Source organism: Branchiostoma belcheri, unplaced genomic scaffold, assembly GCF_001625305.1.
Source record: "Branchiostoma belcheri isolate BF01 breed outbred unplaced genomic scaffold, Haploidv18h27 scaffold70, whole genome shotgun sequence".
In the NCBI taxonomy this organism is placed as follows: Eukaryota; Metazoa; Chordata; class Leptocardii; order Amphioxiformes; family Branchiostomatidae; genus Branchiostoma; species Branchiostoma belcheri.
Genome location: NW_017804354.1, coordinates 803,838 through 828,433, shown reverse-complemented (window position 1 = coordinate 828,433; position 24,596 = coordinate 803,838). Strand labels below are relative to the sequence as shown.

The window sequence follows — 24,596 nt, the reverse complement described above, 5'->3', positions numbered from 1 at the left end:
ATGACATCGGCAGTAGATATTCACTTTCACAGTGACGACTACATAGATGCCGAGGGTTTCTCGCTTCACTACTCTGCGAAGGACAAACCTGAAAACGGTAAGTCGATAGGATTTGTAGAACTAACATGCCAACACATTTGCTGAGGAGCATCATGTGGTGTTCAGTCTGTTTCCTACAAGTGATATATTTAATAGGGCTGTACGAGGAACCTCCGCGGTAGGTGGGAAAATATACAATTTTAGTCTAGCAATACCTAGAAAATTCCAAAATACGTACATCATTGCTGCCTATGCAAAACGTGTCCACGGATTTCTGTGGGCATATGTTCAATGTAACCCTATTATACCAAACATAAAGTTATTTTGTTTTTATACCAGGAGACAGTAGCCAAGAATATACTATCTAATCTAAAACTAGCGAACAAGTCGCAAATTATATAATTTCAACGTGGATATGCAAAAAATTCTTTGGGCAAATATTCAAGTCTCCATTGCACCATATTTCAGATAATTGCTACATATTGGGACAGAGACAGGGTTAATAATATGACATATTTTGTCTGAAATTAGTAAAAAAAAGGTCCCATAACATATTACATAGTTTAGAAGTGGTGTATGGCACAAGCGTGAGGAAAAGTCTTTGGGCATATGCCCACGGCACCACCACACAATATTTTAGGATATTTGGTTGTCATATTACGACACAGGAGCCAAACAAAAAGGGTAACATTTTACGCAGTTTTTGAGAGGAGTATGCTAAAAGAAATGAGTGAAATTCTTCAGGCATATGTCCAAGGTACGCCCATACCAAATTTCACTCCAAACCCGGAATTTGCATTCTTTTAAAATGGGCAAAAAAAGAAGCAAGATTTTCAAGGAAAATGAAATGACGAAAAAATAAAAACACGAGGAAAGATAATACATGTCATTCGAACATATATCATCATATATAAGAAATGAATATATGAAATGGAATATGATAAAACAATGTGGATCACGTAACTGACTGACTGTACTGCGTCTATGTCAAAACCGGGACACTACCTGACTTTTTTGTCATTTGTTACCATCGCAAAGGTATGTTTCAGTAGCGTTTGTATGCATGTATGTGGCTTAGCACGATAACTTCTGGTTTTGATATGTCATGATCTGGAGGTGATAAAGTCACAGATCTTCTAATTCGTGAGGGAATTCTATAAATCTGCTTCGTTGCCTCTGGATTTCTTTTGATGTATTTTATTGAGAACGAGGGGAACATTGACAGATATCGATTTTATACATGAAGACTTAATTTGCATAATTTATTGGCTGCTGGGAATTTCATACTTGCCGCATTTGGATATTCTGTATCTGTATCGGTATATCAAGTGAAGTTGAACAACAGCTATCCTCATATAGCCGGGTGACGTTGACCAATCAGAAGGCTCCATTCCAACGATGGTCAAAATTGGGCCCAAATATTCCAACCTTTTTTCGAGCCGAATCATGTTCGATATGACGTCATTCGAACCGAATCATGTTCGATATGACGTCAATCGAACCGAACGTCCGTTCGATCTGGTGTCACCCGCGGTCATGTACAGTAAACCCGCGGCTCCAAGCCAGTTTTACACGGATACCGCCTATCAGTAAAAAATTCCACCTTTTTACAAATATAAACCAATTTGGGGACAGTACATCTTTGTCCTGTTAAGTAGTGGATATGTAACATGTAACGAAGCTACTGCCGTTATCCTCAGTGACCTTGAAGATCGTAATTGTTGTTTACGGGCATATAAGTTACCCCCTGCACTTACTTACACAAACTGACATGCCTGCAAACATGGTATTTAAACCGCAACAAAAACAAATTCAATTTACCTCAGAAACATTTTAAATTGTAGGCAAGACAAAAATCTAAATCTGTGTCTGACGGATTTTTAAAGATGGCGGCATTATTGAATAATCGGTCTTGGAAGTTGAAAAAGCGCATTTTTGGGCGAATTTGTCGACCTTAGCAACACTTTAACTTTGAAATAAAGAAAACTGTCCAACTCAATTCTAAATTCTGTTAAACTGTTCTCTAAAATGCAAAAATGAGGAATTTTCTTGGAGATTTGGGGTCGGTTTGAATCAGTTGTTTGGTTCTTGATGTCGATTGTTCTAGAATAAGCATTCGACGCGTTGAGTGATTTCACACACATTTAAGCACTGTAATGAAAAAAAAACAACAACATTATGGTACATGCCGTGCTGATTTTATCACATTTGGACAAGGCAGTTCCCGTAAAACTGTTCATTATTGTTTAAAAATATTTACCGTTGAGACTGGCTCCACGGAAGCCGCGCGTGGAACCCCGGAAATTGAAAACTTTTGTCTAGTAATTGACCGCCGTGTCCACATGGCGTATGACGCCGTAATGTCAGAAATAGTCAAAACAGGTCATTATTCATTCCAATCCATACATTAAATCCAATAATCACCCACAAATGACCTCGGGTGACTCCCTAATAAGGAACACATGTTTCCTACCGATGACCCAAATAGAACACGACCCCGCTCCAGTGACCTCAGGGAACACATGTTCTATTCAAGTTTGTCCGTGTTATACAGGAATGTGTCACTCTTTACTGTGTAAGTGTGATAGGCTATATGGTAATAGCGTTAATTGTCCCTCCCTTCTCGGTGAATATGGTGTGATAAAGCATTGTCAGTTGCTATGACCACCGAATAAAGCCACCGAGTGAGCGCAGCGACAACGCTTTATCACACCATATTCACCTTGGGGCGGATTATTAACCATTAGTTATAGTCTTCTTTCTTAAGATGTGACTATCATTGTGTGTCATTGTATACATCAACGAGAAAAATGTATAATTAGCAGTTAACATCATTTTGCGAAGGTATGAGATCGTGGATCCCTTGTTAACAATACCCTTGATCAGCATAATGCCGCGGTTTCAATATGTCTTACAGCACTTACAATAGGACATTTCTTTCTGGTTTAAAGTTGAATGGATTCACTATCTCTCAGAAGAGGCTGGCTCATTTGCTTCCAAGAACTACCCACATTCGTACACGAACAACTTGTATCAGGAGTGGAGCATATCCATCGATGTGGGAAAACACATCAGACTTGTGTTTACCTACTTTGATATCCAAGTTACCGAGGAGTGCGACTCCGACTATTTGATTATTGACGACCCTTTACGTCTGGATGAAATGCGCCACTGTGGTACATGTATCCCTGCACCCTACATCTCTGTAGGGAACACTCTTCATGTCTTCTTTATGACAGACTTTGCGATCTACAGAACTGGCTTTTCAGCAAAGTATGAATCCGTACCGGATAGATCAGGTACGTATTTTTTTACAAACCCTATGAGGTTCAGTTATTTACTATATCACAAGTATGAGTAACAGTATGTGTAGATACTAGTGCCATAGTACCCCCTCTATTCTTCCCATCCATTACTTTAAGAATTGGAGATTAAAGGTGGATATCTTCCGGGGGGAGGGGTGTTTGTCAAATCACGGACCTAAGGTCTTTATATTATGTTTAAATTGTTCATTAAAAGATCCCTGCATCTAAAGTATTTAGTGTATTGGGAAGCATTGCAAAATGTCATGTTTTCGACATTTGCACTTTGCTTGATTGATTTCCCCGGCGACCAATAGATTTCCTTTGATCAAGTCATACACTTTTGTATCGCAATGTACGATGATTGAATTAAAATACATTTCCTTTGTTTTCGTTTTTAGGAAAGGTATAATTTCCCACGTGCAGTGTAAATACATACAATCATAAGATCATTTAATTGTTATTCAGACAAACCTCAAGGCGCATATATAGTTTCGTAAAGTTGTTGTAAAATATTAGAATCAAATATAAGATTATATTTGAATATTCATGTACAATAAAATGGTTCTTTGCTCATCAATCTCCAGGTAGTGTAGAACCGGCTGCTTCAGATGTACTCCCATCTGATTGGCTTAAAATCGGTGATGGGATCAAACAAATTAGCGTCAGTACATCTACCAATCAGGTGTGGGCACTGGATATCGACGGGAAACCGTTGTGGAGGACGGGTATTTCACAATCAACACCACAGGGTGAGAAAATTACAGTCACTTAAAGATGAATAAAAAAAAATTTACACGCTTTAACCCTACCTAGACCTGGGGGGCTAAAAGTGCCCGCGCCAACTTTGATGTCACCTAGTGTCTGAACGGCTATCACTAGAACGGCCAAACTTGGTGTATTTTCCTAGAATATTGTTGGCAACAATTCTCCATTATTGGTATATTAAAGATAATAATTTTTGTGTGGCCATGGCAACGGGTTTCTGACAGGCATTTTTTGCTAAATTTAGTACTTTTTGTTTCAAAAAATGGGTTTTATGTCAAGTTACTCATGGTTTCTAATATTAATAACATCCCATATAATTTTATGTAAATTTTATTATTTGATATGCATAATTCATGCTACTTTGATGACGTCATTAGCCAAAATCAAAGATGGCAACCGTATCGTTAGAACAGGTATATACAGGTTATTTTCATTAAAATTTCATATTTACTTCCATTTCTTTTTTCCAAAAAAGGTTTAAATGAAGGTCTTAAGTATGTTTACAATGTATTTTAGGCTTTATCATGAAAAAAATATTTTTGAAAATTTATGATTGATGATCCAAGATGGCGGATATCTTAAATATGCATGACGTCATTTTATGACGTCACCGGCGTTGCTATGGGCAACATAAGACTTAGTACACCCTAATATTGTCAGAAAACTTTTGGTAAAGTTATGTTGAATACCATTCAGTTTTCAGGGAAAAACCTTAGACGGTTTGGGCCAATAAAATCACATGAATGACGTCATAATGACGTCATATTACGTCATGACGACATAAAAATTGTAGATATGATAAATTGTTACTAGTACACCATCCTCTAAAAATTGGTGGTCATACGACATACCGTTCGCGAGTTCTGAGGGGGGGGGTGTCAAATGAGGCCCCCCCCCCCGTCCCCCCATGCCCAAAAAAGCCCGGTCTAGGTAGGGTTAAAGTTTTAACAGTTAAAAATACAGTTACTGATCGAAGAACTTCTACTAACTTCTACTAAAGTTTCAGCAATTGTAGCTTGCATAGCAATATGCTTAAACTTGGAAATTTATTTATTGGCGTATGCTTGGGGGGTTATGGATTGTGAGCTTCCTGACAGGACGGCGACAGAAAGTACGCTACGGATCTGACGTATCGGACTGGGAAACACTGACTTTAGGAGTGCCACAAGGCACCAAACTAGGCCCTGTCATCTTTTTATGTATGATCAACGATGCAAGCCAATCCCATGATGACCGGTGGAAATATGTAGACGACTTGTCACTTGGTGAAAACATACATGTGCGTGATCAGTCTCTCCTCCAGGACGAAGTGGACTCACTTGAACGATGGTCCAACAGTGTTCAGTTGCAACTAAACCCTAAGAAATGTACGGTACTGACTGTATGTTTTATGAAGAACCCACCTCCCTCTCCACCCATAACTCTTGCTGGTAAGCCCCTTTTGTCAGTGACTGTTGCTAGGGTTCTGGGACTTTGGTTGCAGTCCAACCTGAAATGGGACAAGCAAGTCTGTGAGTCTACCAAGAAGGCCAACAAACGTATGTTCATGCTCCGGCGACTTAAAACGTTTGGACTTCCGACGGCTGATCTGGTAACTGTGTACTGCAGCTTTATTATACCTATATTGGAATACTGTGCACCAGTCTATCACAACAGCCTCACTAGCAAACAAACGGCAACTTTGGAACATGTACAACGACGTGCCTGCCGAGTCATTCTAGGACGACACTACATTGACTACGCCTCGGCTCTGCGGCAGTGCGGGCTAGAAACTCTCTCGGAAAGAAGGAACGGCCTCTGCCGTAGGTTTGCTCTCAGCATGCAACGATCAGAAAGAACTGCAGACCTATTGCCCCCAACACGACTCGAGTCACATGGACGTTGCCTTAGGAACTCAAAGACACTGACTCTTCCCACTATTCGCACAAGGTTCAGCAATAGCCCAGTACCGTCACTGTTGAGAGTACTTAATGAAAGGAAATGACATCACATATCGTTTTATACAGTAATTGGATTTAATATTGTACATAGATCACGGATTTTAAATGTTTCGTTTTTGATAATACTAGCTGATACCGATGGTTTTATTGTAGTGGATTTTATAATACGTGTAAATATTTTAGCAACTTTTTTTCAATCTGATGCATCTGATGTAACAATGGGCACAATATGTAACAATATGTAACAATGGGCACAATTCAGCCTACATGCAAGTACTGCTGCAATGTCGATTGAATAATAAATCATTTGATTGATTGATTGATTGATTGTTAACAGAATATTGTTACTCGAATACATTTTCTTGCAGGGTACGCATGCACGGACACACACACATTTTACGGTTGGGCAAAAACAACATTCATCTCAACTGGTGAAATAAGTAACATTTATCATTTATATACATGAAAACAGCACGGTCTTGAAGAATGTACAGTCAGCAAAAGCAAACTATCTTTTATTTTATGATACCAGTAGCAATAGCTATGGAATTTAATATTGATCAGATATAGTTGGTAGTCATTGAAAAAGAAAAGATTTTATACCCCCTTATACCATCTGGTTCATACATTAAGTCTTGAGTTTTAAAAACATTCGCAGGGACTGGATGGGAGGTGGTCGGAACAGAACAGTTTCTGTACATCTCAGTGGGACAGGTTGGAGTGTGGGCAGTCTATAACCACTCTACTGTCATGTACCGCGTGGGGACATTCAGGTGAGAAATGTTAACACACATTTTGTATGACAGCGATGTAGTGACAGGAAGTGTTTTTTTTTTAATGTCAAGCTGACTGAATTCTCATTGTCGTCATCAGCAGACACTTCGACTCAAAATCTTAGGATTTTTAAAAAATCATTTTGAGGGGCTTGCTGATACTAGTACATCAAGCCAAGTTGGGCGAACCACCACGAACTTCTTTGCGCCGTCATAAACGTTTGAAATATTTCAACTCCAACAAAATTTAGTTGACAGTGACAAACAGAAAATTAAAATGATGTCTTACCGTTGACGCTAAAATAAATAAAGATGGTCATTATCAAACAGGACATTTAGATAAATTTAGAGAGATTCTACTGTTTTCAGGAGCGACGGAACAGCAGGGACGTCCTGGCAGGCAGTCCATATCGACTCCAAAATCACCAACTCGCTCTTCAACTTCAAAACATTCCCAGTAGAAACTGATTGGCTTGGACACAGCATAGATCAGATACATTCAGGAAAGGACTACGTCTGGATCGTTGCAACTTATCCCCATTTCACATATGGATATACCATAGTGAGACAAGGTACATTGGTACATTATACAATTATCATATAACAATAGTTCGTCAACACTTTTTACTGAATAAAATGACAACAGAGGGAGCCTTTCACTGTGGTAAGTTTGATAAGTATCCTTTATTAGAACTTCTTTACACACAGCCGTTTCTTTTTAGCTGCAGGCATTTGAGTGAGCCATATGAAATTTCTCGTGGACATAATTTTCTCTTTTGCACTTCGACTAAGTATATCACTGCAGTGGGAAGGATGCGTCTCAAAACTCAGTCACGTCATTGTTCTGGCATTTATTGTGATCATAACGTCTTCAAGTACATTTTTTAACTTGACCTTCCTTTTCATTGAGCCTACCTACCTACTAATATTATCATTACACGGTATCTTGAGTTATTCTGCTAAAAAATACAGAAACGATCCATTGCAGTAATGTAGTAACCCACCATAAAGCCCATTTTGTTCTAGACATTTCCTTTGTTGATGATATGCATGTAGATGGGTCGTTCTGAAACTTAGTATGTAACTTAAAAGTTACAATGCTAACAAACAAACACAATACTGTTGGCAAAGTCAGATGAACTGGTTTTAAACTTGACCTAGCTACTCACATACCAAATATCAATAAGATCCATGTACAACCAGTTGAATTATGACGTTGACATACATTCAGACCCACACCACAGCCACCATGACAAATCAGGAATCATACCCTTTTGACAAAGACGATGATGTGCGCGATGTTCCTCCATGTCCCCAGGTATAACCCCAGACAATCCTGAAGGTACATCCTGGGACTCTGTACAAACAGCAAATATGAAGGAAGTCAGCGTCAGCTCCAGGACCGGGCAGCTGTGGGCAGTAGAGATCGGCGGCAGAGTGTGGCGTTCACCTTTCTACTGTGAAATCTCTAGTAAGATGATTCTTCAAAAAACATAAATACATTATCATTATAACCACTAACGGTTGGTTACAGTGATATTGAATAATCCGTAAGATCAACCTGCTACTTGCAGGGCAGATGGTGCAGGGGCCATTGTTGTTCCAGACTACAATACTGCCCTCACGCAAGGTGTAACATGATAACCGATCGTGCCGGCCGATATTAAAATTGTAACTTCATTTTTCTAATATGGATTTTCTTCTTACACAACCCGTGCTGTGAACATACAACCTGATGAAGTTATTTTCAGAACTACCTTTGTTATTCTTGAGTTTTGATAAAGCTCTTTTGTAATGCAGTAAAGAGCAACTGGGAAGCAATTGAAGGTTGCTTTTCGTCAGTGTCTGTGGGACGGTCGGGCGTTTGGGCGGTCGACTTTGAAGGCGAGGTGTACCACAGAGCAGGCACATTTCTGAATGAAACCGCCCCCGGTGTGGCATGGATACATGTACCCGGAGTACATCTGCAGCAGATCGGTGTGGGGGACAGAACTGTTTGGGGTGTGGACTCCTCGCAGCGTGTATTTATAAAAGTTCTACCGACATCTGTCGACAGAAAAATCTGTCAAGTCGGCTTGAAAGGACATTCGATGTGCTACGCTATTCAAGAAGGTCAATATCCTAAATCACAACGCGCTTGCCTTGCAAAACTTAAGTATCGTTCAAACTGGTTTTATACAGTTCATTATTGCCTAATAAAAGTATTTTCCCTTATTGATTATATTTTGTTCCTATATTCTTTTTTATGCCTATAATAAATGTCATTTTCAATATCTCTGATCGGAATATTTTTGTTGTTGTCAGAAAAGCGACTCTGTGCAGAGGATGAAGTCATCTGTCCATACAGTGAGAAATGCATCAAAGAATGCCGCGTGTGTGACGGCATCGTGGACTGTGGGGATGATGACGACACTGACGAGCGGAACTGTTGTAAGTGCAAATTTGAGTTCCGAGTCTCGACACACAATCGTAAAGTCGTGTGGCGTAGCGGTATCGTGTTCGGTCTCGAACCAAGAGATTTCGGATTTCGTTTTACTCGACTTTCCTAAATTCACTCAAGTGAAAATGTAGCTACTGCAGGTTTAGCAGTACCTAGCAGTGTGGCAATGGCTTTTTGAGTAACTGATGCAAGTCCCCACAGTGTAGGAATAAAGTAAAGCAAAAACGTAACTGTAAACTCCTTTGGGGAAATTACTTCTTGATATTCTGTCATTCCAGCAGCATCATGTACATATTAATTTGATACATAAATTGCATCCCTCTGTTTTGACTGCAGGGTTTGCCAACTGTCCAGAGAAACATCGGCGAGTGTGTGTGGGAGAAGTGGGCTGCTACAGTCCGACTCGTGTGTGCGACGGAGAGCGGAACTGTGGGGACATTACTGAGGATGAGCGGGACTGTCCAGGTAGGGTTTGTCTTTAATTTAGTTGATCTTCTCTGCATCGTTCCAATTTTAGTATATTTGTTTCCGAAATGAGTATTAATTAATAAGGAGGTTAGCAATTATGGCTGTGCATGCCCCTGCAAAGATGCCCGAGATGTACACACAACACGGAAGACGTCCAGACATAGTGTTAGACATAGCAATAGTTTTAGACAATTATATTTCATTATGTACATTTTGAAGTTATTTTATACTGTGTTTCAGAGTTCTTTCATGTTTGTAACTTGCAATTAGTCTTCGGGCATGGATTAGCAATAAACTTCTCACTCATTTCTCACTATATTTTTCACCATTATAAGCATTATTTGGTAGTGCAGATTCATTTTCTGCTTTGTGCGAATTGTTGAAAGTTATATAAGTTCAGTTGATGATATTTGATTGATAAGTTATCACAGCTCGTGATGTACAGTGTATGTGATTGGATTTATGACTTGAATTTGTACAGACAGCTGCGTGCATCATGGGAAACGTAACTACCTTCTGCAACGAGACGAAATCCAGTGTCGTGATTTGTCAGACTGTGTGAAGATTACAAAAGTTTGCGATGGTCAAAAAGACTGTTCGGATGGATCGGACGAGGTCAACTGTTGTAAGCATAGATCGTGAAAGTTATCGTCTCCTTTTCGCTTGTTTACTGGGAGGCCGGTAGCCTGGGTACCATCCTACTTGTATGCCGGGGCTTCCACATTCGCTTCCCTAACCTACTTGTATGACGGGGCTCCCACACCACACTCGCTTCCCTAACTTGTTAGGGAAGCGAGTGTGGAAGCCCCGGCATACAAGTAGGATGGTACCCAGGCTAGGAGGCCGGGGGCCTGCTATGTAGTTTTGATCTTGTTAATTTAACATCAATGTTAGTTGTTCCTTTATTTTAAATGTCAAGGAGGACTGTTAGATGTTACAGAAGAAAAAAACAGCAATAATTATTGTTGCTTCTACTGTACTTTTGACCGAAATTGCAGTTTAAGTTTTGATTTTGCAACGTCGGTGACAAACGTTTCTTAACAATTTCGTTGAAAACTACCTCTGCCAACGGTAATAAAAGAGCATGTTTTCTGGCTGCAACTAGGGTCGATTTCGCTTGTTATTATTACTGAAGCACTCTTAAACATGCGTATGCCACGGAGTTTGTCACATTTTGGGTTCCTTTACGTGGTATTTACGGCTGCTTAAAAGGTTCAGTCGTATATTATGTGTCAACTACCAGCAAAGACAAGTCTTTATGTCCAATTCTCTTTACCTTAAGACGAATTCTGCTCTCTTCATGGCTCGTTCGGCGATGCGGCCTACTGGAAGTGCCGTGACTCCCCGGGCTGTGTGAAAGGAGAATTTCTGTGTAACGGCATTTCTGACTGCGCTGATGGGTCGGACGAAGAGAACTGTGGTAAGGCTTTTTTGTTTAAGGTACTAGTATTCAGTATGTAGTCAATTCAATCTGAGACGGTAATTCAGATAATTGAATTTAAATTTCAGATGAACTGTGCAGATCTATTGGGTACTGGCCGTGTAAAAACTCCATCCCGCCGTTCCCGAGGTGCATCAAGGGGTCGGGCAGATGTAACCGAGCGGTACAGTGCAGGGACTTCTCGGATGAGATCGGCTGCGGTAGGTTAACATTTTAGTTATTGTATGGAAGCATGTACTTAAGCATATCTAAAGATGTGTATAGAATTAGAACTTTTTCAGTCAACTGAAATAACGGAACCTTTGCGCATACTTGATTTACACAGTGTTATTTTAAACATGGCACACCTTCACAACCGGTACAATAGCTCAATCGGTAGAGAGCTCGCTTTGCAACCGAAAGGTCGTGAGTTCAAACCCCGGCCGGGTCATACCGAAGGCTTTAAAAATGATACATACTGCTTTCTGTGCTTAGCATCTATGAGCAAGAGTATGGGAAGGTCAAACACACACCACTACCAGCGGGTTAACCCCCAATTGTAGTGATTGCACAACTGTACAATGCACAATGTGTGGCCCATGGGCTACAGAAATGGAGATGGGCGCCACCCCTTTGCTCTGCAATAGAGTGGAACGTATTTTTATACCTTCACAACTAACCCGGGGGTACATTTGTAATCATATCATTACATCCATGCTGGATTATATCGTTTCACGTTATTCTAGCTACTAGCATTCTGAAATTTGTCACTCATAAAGTAATAAAAGACATCGGCTATTATTTAGCAGTTCTATTAATATCTGTTGTTTTGTTCTAAAGATTACTGTGGACTCCATGCAATGGCTGGCTTCACAAAATGGGACAGAGAAATATTCAAGGAGGGAACTGACATGTTGTACCTACTTCATGAATTATGTATTCCACTTGAAAACGTTTGCGACGGATATGATGACTGGCATTTCCAAGATGAAATCAGCTGTGCCCAAGGTACGTTTAAGAACAGATTGACTAACATGCATCAAAGCTTCTGCATGCAATATATACAGACATATATATCGCTTATTCCACAAGGACTTGAGCCTGAGTATAACCGCCCCGTTCTCGAGCTCATAGATGGGTGTTTTATCAGTCCGTTCTCAAACATGGGTGTTAATCAATCCGTTATCATACCTGCGTGTTTTATCAATTGATTCTTAAACATGGGTGTTTTATCACTCCGTTCTATTTCACAAGAGCAATGGGATTTAAAGATCCTTGAGTTTAAAAGATGGATAAAACATATGTTTGGTACATAAATTAGAGAAATACAGCGGGAGGTCAAAGTTCAGTGACGTAAAACGACCTTACGTACGCAAATGTAACACGGGAAATTTGTACCGCATTCTATGTTGCCATTCTTTATATTATATAGATTTTCAAAACGAACTTATGTTCCAGTGCGTATATTTTTTCTAATTGCATCGTGCGCTATATTGGGCGAGAGTGGTGTTGTTTTTGTGACTTGTGGGCGGAGCTTGTGGGCCACCAACGAGGATTATACCCTAGCGAAGTGACCGTCGTGGTTTACAAATTCAGTTAATAACTAGAAAGGCCGACAGTCGCTTAGGAGCAAATTCAGCATGGCTTCACCACATTTCACGACATGGCAGGGAAGGAGAAATACAAGGGAAAACAATGATTTACATTAACTAAAGTATGAAGTGACAACAGTTGGATAGCTACATTATTGGTTCGGATTTTCAATTTCATAATGCCAACTATTGACTTTCAAGATAAAAAGAAGCGTTTATGCCCCACATTCCAATGCTGGAGCAGGAAAGCTTGACATACCTACCAAACAACACTTGAATGTAGTTCATACATGGCTTTGTACAGGTGTTAATTGAGTTAACCCAATGACATCCCAACAGCCAAACAGCAAGAAGAATAGAGGAAAGCTGCATGCCTATTGGTTGCTTGCTCTACATGCCATTCTGATGACTCATGCCCAAATATGATAACACTGCTATATTGTATTTTCTATAACACAGCCAAGAAGCTCAATTAAAACCATTCTAAAAGCATGCACCACTAACTGGGGGTATTTGTCCACCCTACTTTCATGCCAAATTTCATGTTATTTGAACCAAAAATGAAGGAGTTGAATCAATTTAAAGACATGCCAGGAGAAGGAGAAAGAGAAGAAACACGAGGAAAAGCAATATGTCTTCATCACATAGTGGTGAAGCCATAATAATGTTTCGGTAGCGACATGACTTGTGCACTTCTCCTACAGGAATCATAGATCCAAGTATTTGTGAAAGATGTCCACACTTCGAAAATACCTGTTTACCCCGTGGAAGTGACAGCTACTGTGATACTATAATACAATGTGACAACGGAGAAGATGAAGAGAACTGTGGTCAGTATATTGGTTATGGCATACTTCTAGGTCTGCGGTCTGTTCAGAAAATCAAATGACATGCATTGTTTTTTTTGTTAATGATTATGGTTATCCTCGTGCGCATTGACTTTCAACATTTCACATAATGTTCATATTTGGTTGTTGAAAGAACAAAATTTGATTTGGATTGCTTTGATGATATGTTATTATGCTACACCATGTGAAAGAAATACTTGACCGCAGTGGTTTCTCATATATCTGGCATAACGACAACGCCGATCTCGATAAGCAACACATATGTACATTACTTAGAAGTAGACTCTCTGACATGTATATCCAAACCTTTCTTTACAATCTCTCTGTTGATGTCGGTAAGCTAAGATTTTATAGACATCTGAAACCTGTATACACAATGGAACGTTATCTTCACATCAAAGACTTCGATGTTAGATCAGCCATATGTAAGCTTAGAGTTAGCGCTCATACATTAGAAATAGAAAAGGGTAGATACAAACAATTACCTGTTAACGACAGAATATGTAAATATTGTACAGGAAACGCAGTGGAGGATGAAATGCACTTTATTTGTCATTGCTCTCATTATAGCACCGAAAGAGATCAGTTATTTGAAATGGTCACCAAAATGTTCCCCAGCTTTATTCACCTTCCCAGCCTACAAAAAACTGCATTTCTATTAACACCTCCCAATTCATATATCTCGCAAAACGTCGGTCATTTCATACTCCACTGCACACGGAAAAGAAATCAAACCCAACAATAACTACAAATGTATATATAAAGTAGCATTAGCATCATTTATTATCATTTTACTGTTGTTATCATGTTCTTGCAATTAGCCCTCGGGCATGAATTTGCAATAAACTTCTCTTATTATGGCATCATTAACGTACTTTACAAGCCACATTGTATGAAGAAAATTAATGTACTCAGTGCACTACATCATGAAAATGCACATCTACCCATGTGTCTCCTTTTCTAATTTACAAATATCACCTATGTGGAATATCGGGATCACGAGTTCTATTTACAGTTTCTCGACCTACGCTGTTTACACGCAAAAACACTGAAAATGTAAAAAGACGACATCTTGGCATTTTCTTTGTGTTTATACCTGGACATAGACGACTTCTGTGATCGTGAGAAAATTTCCGACTGTCAAACGTCCGGCTGGACGTGCACGTGTGACCAGATCGCGGGATGTTACGTGCCGGAGGATATCTGCGATGGCCGGCAGCAGTGCCACTCTCTGGCAGGGAATGACTGCCATGATGACGAACAGCACTGCGGTAAAGGTTCCATTTTCCTTACCTACTTTTCTGTCATTGTTGAAAGCGTCATGATGCTTGATGCGTTCCAAATCAACTGCAAAATGCTCAATGAAAGACATGTTTTTGCCCCAACGGTTGAAGAAAGTCCTTTTTTTCCTAGTTGTGAAAGTTTTCCACAATGAGTTCAAGTTTTTAACAAAGCAATTTTGTTTCATTAAAACTTCAAAATTTATTGTCCTAACTATAAACCAGCCTGGTATTTTCACTTCATGGCTAATATTGACATGGCCCTGTCGCTTCATATTTTTCTGAAAAAATCCGAGAAACAACAAATTAAATTGGTGTGGCCTTACGTATACAGGGTGAAATCTTCAGGATTTTCTCAGCAGCATCCAAGCATGCCAGTCAAGTTGTTAAAATCGACAATTGCTCTAATTCAAGCCCAGTCACCCTAATAATACACAATATTAGCATGCCAAACTCTGCTTTTCAACTAAACCGGTAGCCTGGAAGAGACTAGGATTTGTGCAATAAACTAAATGTGGACTAAGATAATGCCACAACGCATGTCAGACAAAATTGTAATGGGTAGTTTATGTATCTTAGTATAGAAAGATCATAAAACTAATCGAATGCCTTTTTGAAATATAAAAGCATGTATTGAAAGTATGTCCAGGTATGATGCAAACATTGCTCATGTCTAAATATAAACATTATATAGAAGAGTATTGCCGTACTGTTGGTGGTTTCGACTGCGGCCCGCCGTGGCATCAGTGCATCTCCCTGCACCGTGTATGTGATGAACATCCTGACTGTAACTACATGGACAATGCAACAATGGAGTTTTACGGTCCTGCCGATGAACAGCATTGTGGTAAGCGAGACGTATTTAACGTTGTTGATTGTTTGAGTGTCTTTCTGTACCTTTTGAAAATACGTGTTTTACATATCTGTTGCAAGATCTTTTCTGTCTTTTTCATTTCTAGATTCTGTAAAATGATGCTGCACTACAATTATTTGGGAGAGACTTTTTACTATATAGACGTTTCCCTATGTATAACAATAGGATAATCTGACTAGTTTTCGTCATGAAGTTGTTTAAGTATTTAATCGGGCAAAAAACGGCATCTACATTATGACAGTCATGTATTTGGTCTGAATTGCAGGAACCTGTGACGGGTACAGGGATGCGTTGGACGAGTATAGGGACAAAAGGAAGGAAAAGGGACTAACGACGTCAGATTCGTACGATCATACCTGCAGGTCTGGAAAATGCGCAGCGACATTCAACCTGTGTGATGACCGTGACTTCTGTGGCAACTGGGAGGACGAACAAGACTGCGGTAGGTTTCTCTGTTTATCTAAGAGATTAAGAAGAGTCATTGCATGAGATAAAAGGCAGAGGAGGTTACCTTGTACCTGTAATTAGCACGTGAAAAGTGTAACTAAAACTATTCAGCCATATAACTAAAATCATCCTGCTATCGTGATGGAGGTTTGAGCCCCCCTCAGAGACAGTCAGTGTTAGCGATGGAAATCTGGTGAGATGAAAGGCAGTCGTTTTTTAAATCGTTTTAAATACTGTATAAATTCTGCCATGTTGAGTTGACACAGAACAGAAACACAAAATGAGTTTTACATTTGGCTGGGTACATGTGGTTAAATTGGCCGATTAAGCCGATTTTTCTTTCAACATCTGTGTCAAAATGTATGACTTTCACGATTAAAGTTCCATTTTCGTGTGCTGTACTGACCGGGCAAAAAGGTACCGGAAGTTATTAGATTATAATATAGCTTTAGAGGTATTGTTTGGGTGGCCCAACTGATGCTAGGTTAATATGATTGGGTTAATATGTAAAGTGAACATTTCACTTAAGAGGCAGGGGTTGACCCTGTAGAGTCAATTCCGCGTCACCGTGTGGGTTGTTATTGTCATTATTTAGAAATGTTTGGAATTCTTTGTAATTGTTTGTCTAAGAAATTTCATAATTTGGAAATAATTTGAACATCTTGTCAATATTCTAAATAATTCCCTGGTTTTTTAAAACGTTTGAAATATTCCTGATGTGGATTATGACATTTCCAATAGTTTCTAAATATTTCTAACAGCACTCTACCATTTTTTAACCATTATTTCGAATTATTTCTAACATTTTGTAAATAGGTCAGTGGGACTGGAAGGAAGTAATTCACACATCCCTGTGAAGTACAGGGTAGACTGCCTGGGTGTCAGGCATTGATGCCTTACAACAAAAGAGCCACCAGTGTCCAGCAGTGAAATCTAAAAATATAGAAGAATACAGAAGAGTAGGATTAGCACCTACTTTTAAGGGGGCAATTACCCACATCTACCATTTGGTTATTTGTTTGAAATATTTCTAAATAATTCGAATAGTGAAAGAAACACATGGGTAGTTCAAATTTATTCTAAATAAAGAGATCTTAGTACGGTCACTTTCAAAATGTTTCAGAAATATATAAATGAATTCAAATATATTCAAATTTTCATTTTCAAATTTTTGAAAAAATTAGAACTTTTGTTACTGGGGTATTCTTTTCTTCTAAATAATTCAAACGTATTAGAAACATGGAGAAAAAAACACACGGTGACGCGGAATGGACTCTATGCCCTGGTTAAAGAATGCGTGAAACCGTGGTGTAATAACGGAGTAGGTTTCACTATAAAATCGTGTTAGTGAGCTATGACTACCTCCTGGAGGTTTCAAATCTCTGTTGATGTTTTTTTAGAAACAGTAGGTTGCCACCATGACGATAGAAAATGCGAAGCTACAAAGAAGTGTGTGTCTGATTTGTCCTGTAACGGGCTTCCTGGTTGTTTGGATTCTACAGACGAAAAGGATTGCGGTAGGCATTTTACCTTTTGTCATGATCAATAGATTGCACAAAGTCAAGAGAAAACAAAACATGCACGACACTCCCTAGATTACCTGTTTTTTGTATATAGTATATGCCAACCCCGATTCAAATCAGCAAACGTGTATATAGACAAAGATTAGTGCAAGATCCAAAAATTATCATATATGCAGCATTTTGACTCCTTTATTTATTTATTTCAACTTTGTCACAAGGACAGGACAGGGGGAACAGGCAGATGCATTTTCAAGGCTCCCTGTCCCGATAAAAACATACATAAATCTAAAATACAAGTAATTTACATTAAATAGTCTTTATTGAGCTCCCTGCCCTATTTTTATAAACATATCAGATATAACGACCTGCATGGACACGGCGGTACGGTTTGGTGTTTCTGACCAGTATAAAGAAATTGAAGTCGCACAAAATTGCGATGGGAAGGACGACTGCAGGACTGGTGTTGACGAGAATCCACGGAGATGTGGTGAGTAAACCAGCTTTTTTTGGTCTGTTGTTTTATTGTATACTAATGTATTTCGTCTATATTCTATGGTAATATATTTCGTCTAACTTCTGATCGTTCAATAAATCTAGTCGGTATTATTGAACACATTATCGCGCCGTCTAAACGCAGTACAGTTGTAGCTAATTATCAATATAAGGTTCCATTTGTATGAATTATCCAAGTCATCCAAGTATTTATCTTAACAAAAAAGCAATTGCAGCATTTTGTCTTTACTATATAAATATTATCTTAAAGTGACTCTAAAACAAGTCTTATTAAAGGGTGTCATCATTTTCCAGCCATGTACACAGACCGACTTCCGTGCGTCAAATCCAACAGATTTGTGTCGTCAAACAGCTTCTGTAATGGATTTCCTGACTGCCACGATGTTTCAGATGAGGACGCCTGTATTGGTAAGCCTTACTATGTAAACATGTGTGCGTTTTTGATTGCGGGCCCAAGCGTATGTGTGTGAGTGGACTTTTTTTATGTTGGCTTGTCATTATATTGAGCCATGTCAATATATATAGCGATCCAAAACATGTTCGTTCCCTCTAGTCTTTTTCCGGTAGTACAATATTAGAATTTTCATTTTATCCGTCTTATCTCGACGATCAAATTGGCCTGCGATGGCCGGCTACCTTCTCACGCCAATTAATACCCTTTTTAGGCCAATTTCTACGATTTCTTCAGCCTGCAAAAGAAGTCTGGTGCAGACTAGTCAATAGCCTGTAGGGTTAAGCTGGACTACTTCTAGACTTTCTGTACGAATTGTGACATCGTTGGCATAGTCCATCACATAGCAAAGAAAATATATAAAAAAAACCAGAACTTCTTGAAAAAATATCACTTTGTCGTATTCAATCATTGTTTTATAATGTCTGTTTTTATAACATTTATGTCGCAGATATCGGAGCTTGTTTGCTCCCTATATCTCTACTAGTGAAGGATTATACAGTTACTGAAGGTTTTGGAGTAAGTCCTTCAAACCACGGTAGCCGAGGTCAGTCCCTGACGGAATGGGAGGTTGATAGCCTCGAGGACTGGCTGCAAATCACCCTCGAACATCCTGTCCAGCTGGCCGCTGTAGTTGTTTCCGGTCCCAGGTCATCACATTCTTTCACATTCACGTTGAAATACGGGCGAGGGACAGACTGTTTAACAACCTACATGGAGGGGGGTGGAATTAAGGTATATGATTTCTATTTCGAACAAGTAAATTGTACATTGGATGGATTTTATTTCAGTTTTTAAACTGCGCTAAAAATCCATCAAGACATCTTGTATTTCTAATTTTGTAGGTCTATTTAGAACCAACAACAATGTTTTTAATGGATCTTCCTCGGTAACATTTCCAAATGCTATCAATGACTATTAGAGTCAGGTTGGCACATGGGAGATGAAGTTTCAAACACACCTTGTCACCGTTCTAAGGTATTCCAAACATCGACAGCGGGTGCCAACTCGGATGAACATCACCTGGCCTCAGCAGTGTACACCAGAGTCGTGAAACTTACCCCCCAATTTGCACTGGACAAGACTGTTCTGGAAGTAGGTCTATTGGGTTGCCCAATTAAAGGTGAGATACTGTTGTAGAACCAAATGGGGGAATTTTTATAGAATATACTAATTAAATCAAGGTTTAAGATAAAGACATTTTTGTGAATGCTAAGATTTTACTTTTAGATTCAGCGATTAGTAAGCCATAGCGGTGAATACTAGATCCTGAAAATCTGGTGTAAAATTTTACGGCTGAAATGAAAAGTTCTCGCAGCGTGTTTTATATTACCAAGGACATTCTCTCCTTGATATTACAACACTTTATACGCAAATATATTGCTATGTTTTTCGTATATATAAATATTTCTCCCTGTGGTGCCAGAGCTATATGGTTTGTTTCTGTATTAGTATCATTATAGCCGGTATAACCACCCTTCGTGGTAACAGACTAGCTTCGCAGGCACGCGGCGCGGTGATGATTTTGTTGTCAATACGTCTGCATTTATAGATCAACATGTCAAGGACAAGTTCTGTGGTAAAGGTTGGACGATGTTTGAAGACAGCTGTTACCGGAAGTTTTCATCCCCGCTTGTCTGGTGGGCTGCGGAGCGATACTGCCAAGCTCTGGGTGGTCATCTCGCGGCGGTTAACACACCACGGGAGAATGAGTTCCTCCGCAGTGACATTGGCAATGGGTGGATAGGGCTAAAGCTTGATGCAGTCGTCATGAAGAAACAACGGGAGGTATTCATGCTTGATCAAAGTAGACATTTTCAGTGGGGATTGTCCCTTACATATCTGCTTATGGATTCAAGTGCACAGCCTGTCGTATAAAACTGTTCAACATTGTTTTGCATTTTATCATTGTTTTATACATTCCGTATTTATCTAGAGAATCAATGACTTATCTTGGAGCAATGGAAGTCCTGCAGGGGACGCCTTTAAGGAGGAGAACATTGATCTTGATGCTTTCCAGGAATACCTTTGGAGACTCAGCGATCCTTTCTGTGCCTTTCTAGAACTACATGGTGTGTGGTTTGCATCTTACACGTACATGAAGTAATTTCGGATTCAGGTTATATCACAACGATATCCATGTCGTCTGTTCGCGATTTTCAATACCTTTTGGGGGAGAACATCAACAACAAAATACTACAACATATGATCATAAGTACATGAGGTCAACTAAAATGCATAATACTTTAACAATAAGTAATAGGTAAATATATTACTGTTACAGCATAAATCAGACGTTTGAGGTATAGACGCGTAGGATTTATCGGGCAGCTCTGACTTTACCCGACTGGTTGCCAACTTTTCTGCAATATTGTTTATTTGCTTATTTGGATTTTTCACAAAGTGAAAGGGAGGTCAAAACAGGTGCATACGCACCTTTACAAGTTGCCCTTCCCCATGCAAAAACACATCAACATCAAAATTTACATAGTCGATGATAAGTGTAAAAATACACGGAATTGGCAATCAATATAGAAGGTTAAGCATAATTCAAATTCACGGTTACATTAAATATACATTGTATATGTACTAGTAGGGTTGTGTTCATTTCGAAAATTGCCTGTCTATTCAGATGAAGTATCTGTTACTTTAAAAATTGATTATTTTAGCTAACATCCTGTTGGCATGTTCACTGTTGGCATGTTCACAGTGAACATGCAACTTTACATGTTAATAAAAAGTCTAATGTACGAACCAATATCAGGTCTTACTATGTAAATCTACAGGTCCATGGAGTCTCCACCCATGTAGCCTCCTTGAGAAGGAATTCATTTGCGAGAAAGGTAAGGTAAAAATTATATATAGAGAGAGAGATTTGTATATTGTATATAATCTTTTTATTTATATACACTGTTACACTTGTCTACGGCGATCTCTTATGGAGGAAAATTGGTCGTCTTAGACTAATGGACGAGACAGAACCAATTGACCCGAAGAGGTTTGCCTCTATTTTGCATGCGCAAATACTGTCATGTTGTCGAAATCAATGGCACACTGGCCGATTCCATTAACATTTGTCGCTAGTCAAATCATCCTAAAAGTTTTCTGCCACACACTTGAAAATGATTTGTCCTTTGCGGTCTCAAATATCGGACAAACAGTCGGCTCAGGCAAATCCCATCATTATGGGGAAACCTGAGACTGGGAAAAGCGGTAGTTATGGCCAGATGGCTGCCAGAGGTTGTTGCTTGGGAAAGTTTGACGGTATATAGTTGTACTATGAAGAAGTTGAGGTGGACACCAGTAATTTTACTATATATTTCTGCTGCCTATCATAGATCCATCGTCACACAGTGGAGACGATACAAAAAACACCACACAATGTTTCGATGGTGACTTGGCAGAAATTCGAAAAGGCGACATTAATGCAGACATTCCGGACATGACAGGTATTTAAACCAACATTTCATTGAATTTCTTGTCCATAACTGTTTTTGCTGAATGGCATTATCCTAATAGATGGAATAAAATACTTTTAAGTTTTTAAGAGCTTTCAACATAATTTTCTCCCACTTTTTGAGTGTGCGACGATTGTATGGCTCGGGAGACAAGCTGTGGGAATATCCGATGCGGTCTCCCCGATGACTACCGCTGCGGACTGATCTACTCCCCCGGCTACCCAGCAACCTTCCCGCTTCAGCTCTCTGCCTGTGGACCATCGATGGTCCTCCTGGAAGCTTCGTCACCCTTCTGCTGCTGGACGTTGATTTGCCAGGCTACTCGAGTGGCGTCTGCACAAGTCGTGTGCTGCAGGTCAGGGATAGGTTCCTGACGGTAGGGTGGAACACGATACACGGGCTTTGTCGTGGCGAGGACGAGCAGAAGCTGTATGTTTCCAGCTCCAATGACATGCAGTTGGCCATGTTGGCGACGAGTAACAGCGCTGATATCAGCGGCAGTCGCGGCTTTATGGCAACATTCAACATCAGCACGTTTAGCCCCAGCCGCCAGGTGCACAATCTTCCTGACGATGCAGGTGAGCATTGTGTCTATTTTATCAAATGTTTATCAGGTAGACCATGTAATGTTTTATCGAGAAACCAATCTAAATTCTTGCTCTTGTGTACCAAATATAACGAATTCCAATCAAGGTTAAATGTGGTTAAAGTTGGTCCAACACAAGAAAGTTCTCTCACCTAGAGTTTTTCGACCAGTCACTCTGGTCTTCCTCGGTAGACTGACTCAGTGAAGCTTGTCACGTGGCTTCTTTGAAGTGTGACGTCAACACTGGGTCAAAAGTATCTGGTAGATGATGTCGGCCCCCGTCGCGGTTCAATGTAGGGTGATGGGCCCTGGTGTAATTGCCAACACAGATGAACTTTCATGATAGTATAAGGTTAAATGTGGTTTGATATGGAATGTTTCAGTGACTAGAAAGCTACAATTTTTTCATGCGATGTCACAACTAATTTGTTATATGTCTGATGAACAAGGGTTCATTTGCCCGTGCGGCTGGCATTTGTTCCGCCGGAACTGCTACCAGACCTTCAGACAGAGCGTACCGCTGAACTGGGTTGAATCAGACCTGAAGTGCCGCGAGTACGGCGCCAATTTAACCAGTGTCTCTGACCGACAGGAAATGGAATTTCTCCACGTGCTTTTGGTCACCAACGTTGTCGTCAAACGTATCGCTGATCCGACGCTTTTCATCGGTATATCACTTGCCTGTCGTTAATATTAAGAAAACTCTGCGTTGCAATGTGGAATGGCATTGAATCATAAGGTATTATTAGATTACGATGGGCTGTATTGCAATGGCTAGAAATGGAATTGTTACCAAGAATGACACAAAGGGTTTTTAAAAGAATCTGTTCTTTTCCAAAGAAAGAGAGACGACGGGAGAGGGGAAGTTATTCTACATGTATATAAAGTCAATGTTACGGTACGATACATCTCTAATACATCTAATGGTGTCCTGTGTTAGAAAGTATTTCTTTCTATTTCCAGGATTTTACGATGTCTACAGGACCCGAGCCTTTGTGTGGACAGACGGCATTCCTGTGACGTATACGGACTGGTGAGGAGTTTAACTTGTATTGATGGATATATACCATCCCATCAATACATTATTCAACTACTTTGTACGGTTTGAACCTAAAATTGATCCTAGGCGGTCTATGCAATATGTGAATGATTTAACGTGAACAACGACTTTTGGATACTGTTGATATCCAAAAGTCGTTATTCACTTTAAATTATATATAAACTATAATAAGTTAATATCACTTTATTGGTCGTGTCGATTAAAAGAACGGCTTCGAATGACATTTTAGTAATAGACATACATTAGCACATAACATAGAGCTGTGAAAGTTTTCTTTCGTTGATAATGCTTGGCGCATATATAGGGTTCCTATCACATTGTGCCTTGTACGAAACAACTATTTTCCCCTTATAACTTAGGTCACGAATGGACCTCAGAACCGGATTCCCCCAACCAGACGGCGCCAAGATTAATTTCTGTGTTGCCATAGTGATGAAAAACGTCCGGGAAACTGACCAATGGTATGACGTGGCCTGCGATGAGCGAGACACGAGGTCCTTCATTTGCAAACAGGCCGCAGAACGAGTTACCCGTCAGGGGAATAATGCGTAAAATGTAGTGAAATTGTTTCATTTGATTTACCTAGCTGTAGAAAATCTCCTACAGTCAGGACTGCTCAACTAGCCTGAGGATGTTATAAAGCCTTGGTATCTGGAGAATGTACATTATACAATCTAGTATTGGTAATGCAACCAGGATGTCTGTTATGAGAAGTAAACCACTCTACTACTACTAACTACTAGCTGTACAATAAGAAAAGTTACAATACTTTTTAACCCTACCTAGACCGGGGGAGGGCTAAAAGTGCCCGCGC

At 39.7% G+C, this 24,596-nt stretch overlaps 1 protein-coding gene across 1 annotated transcript; it reads left to right on the top strand.

Annotated features, from left to right (window-relative positions):
• Nucleotides 1-24,334, top strand: LOC109484796. The gene is given in 23 exon segments (XM_019788161.1): nucleotides 1-97; nucleotides 2,991-3,338; nucleotides 6,708-6,822; nucleotides 7,192-7,394; nucleotides 8,141-8,293; nucleotides 8,623-8,754; nucleotides 9,127-9,252; nucleotides 9,599-9,727; nucleotides 10,212-10,355; nucleotides 11,013-11,150; nucleotides 11,240-11,371; nucleotides 16,010-16,186; nucleotides 18,070-18,201; nucleotides 19,130-19,413; nucleotides 19,657-19,801; nucleotides 20,231-20,466; nucleotides 20,615-20,750; nucleotides 22,017-22,127; nucleotides 22,260-22,370; nucleotides 22,373-22,714; nucleotides 23,172-23,390; nucleotides 23,686-23,755; nucleotides 24,142-24,334. Coding segments are annotated over 23 exon segments (3,873 nt in total).
• Nucleotides 24,335-24,596: the final 262 nt, after the last annotated feature.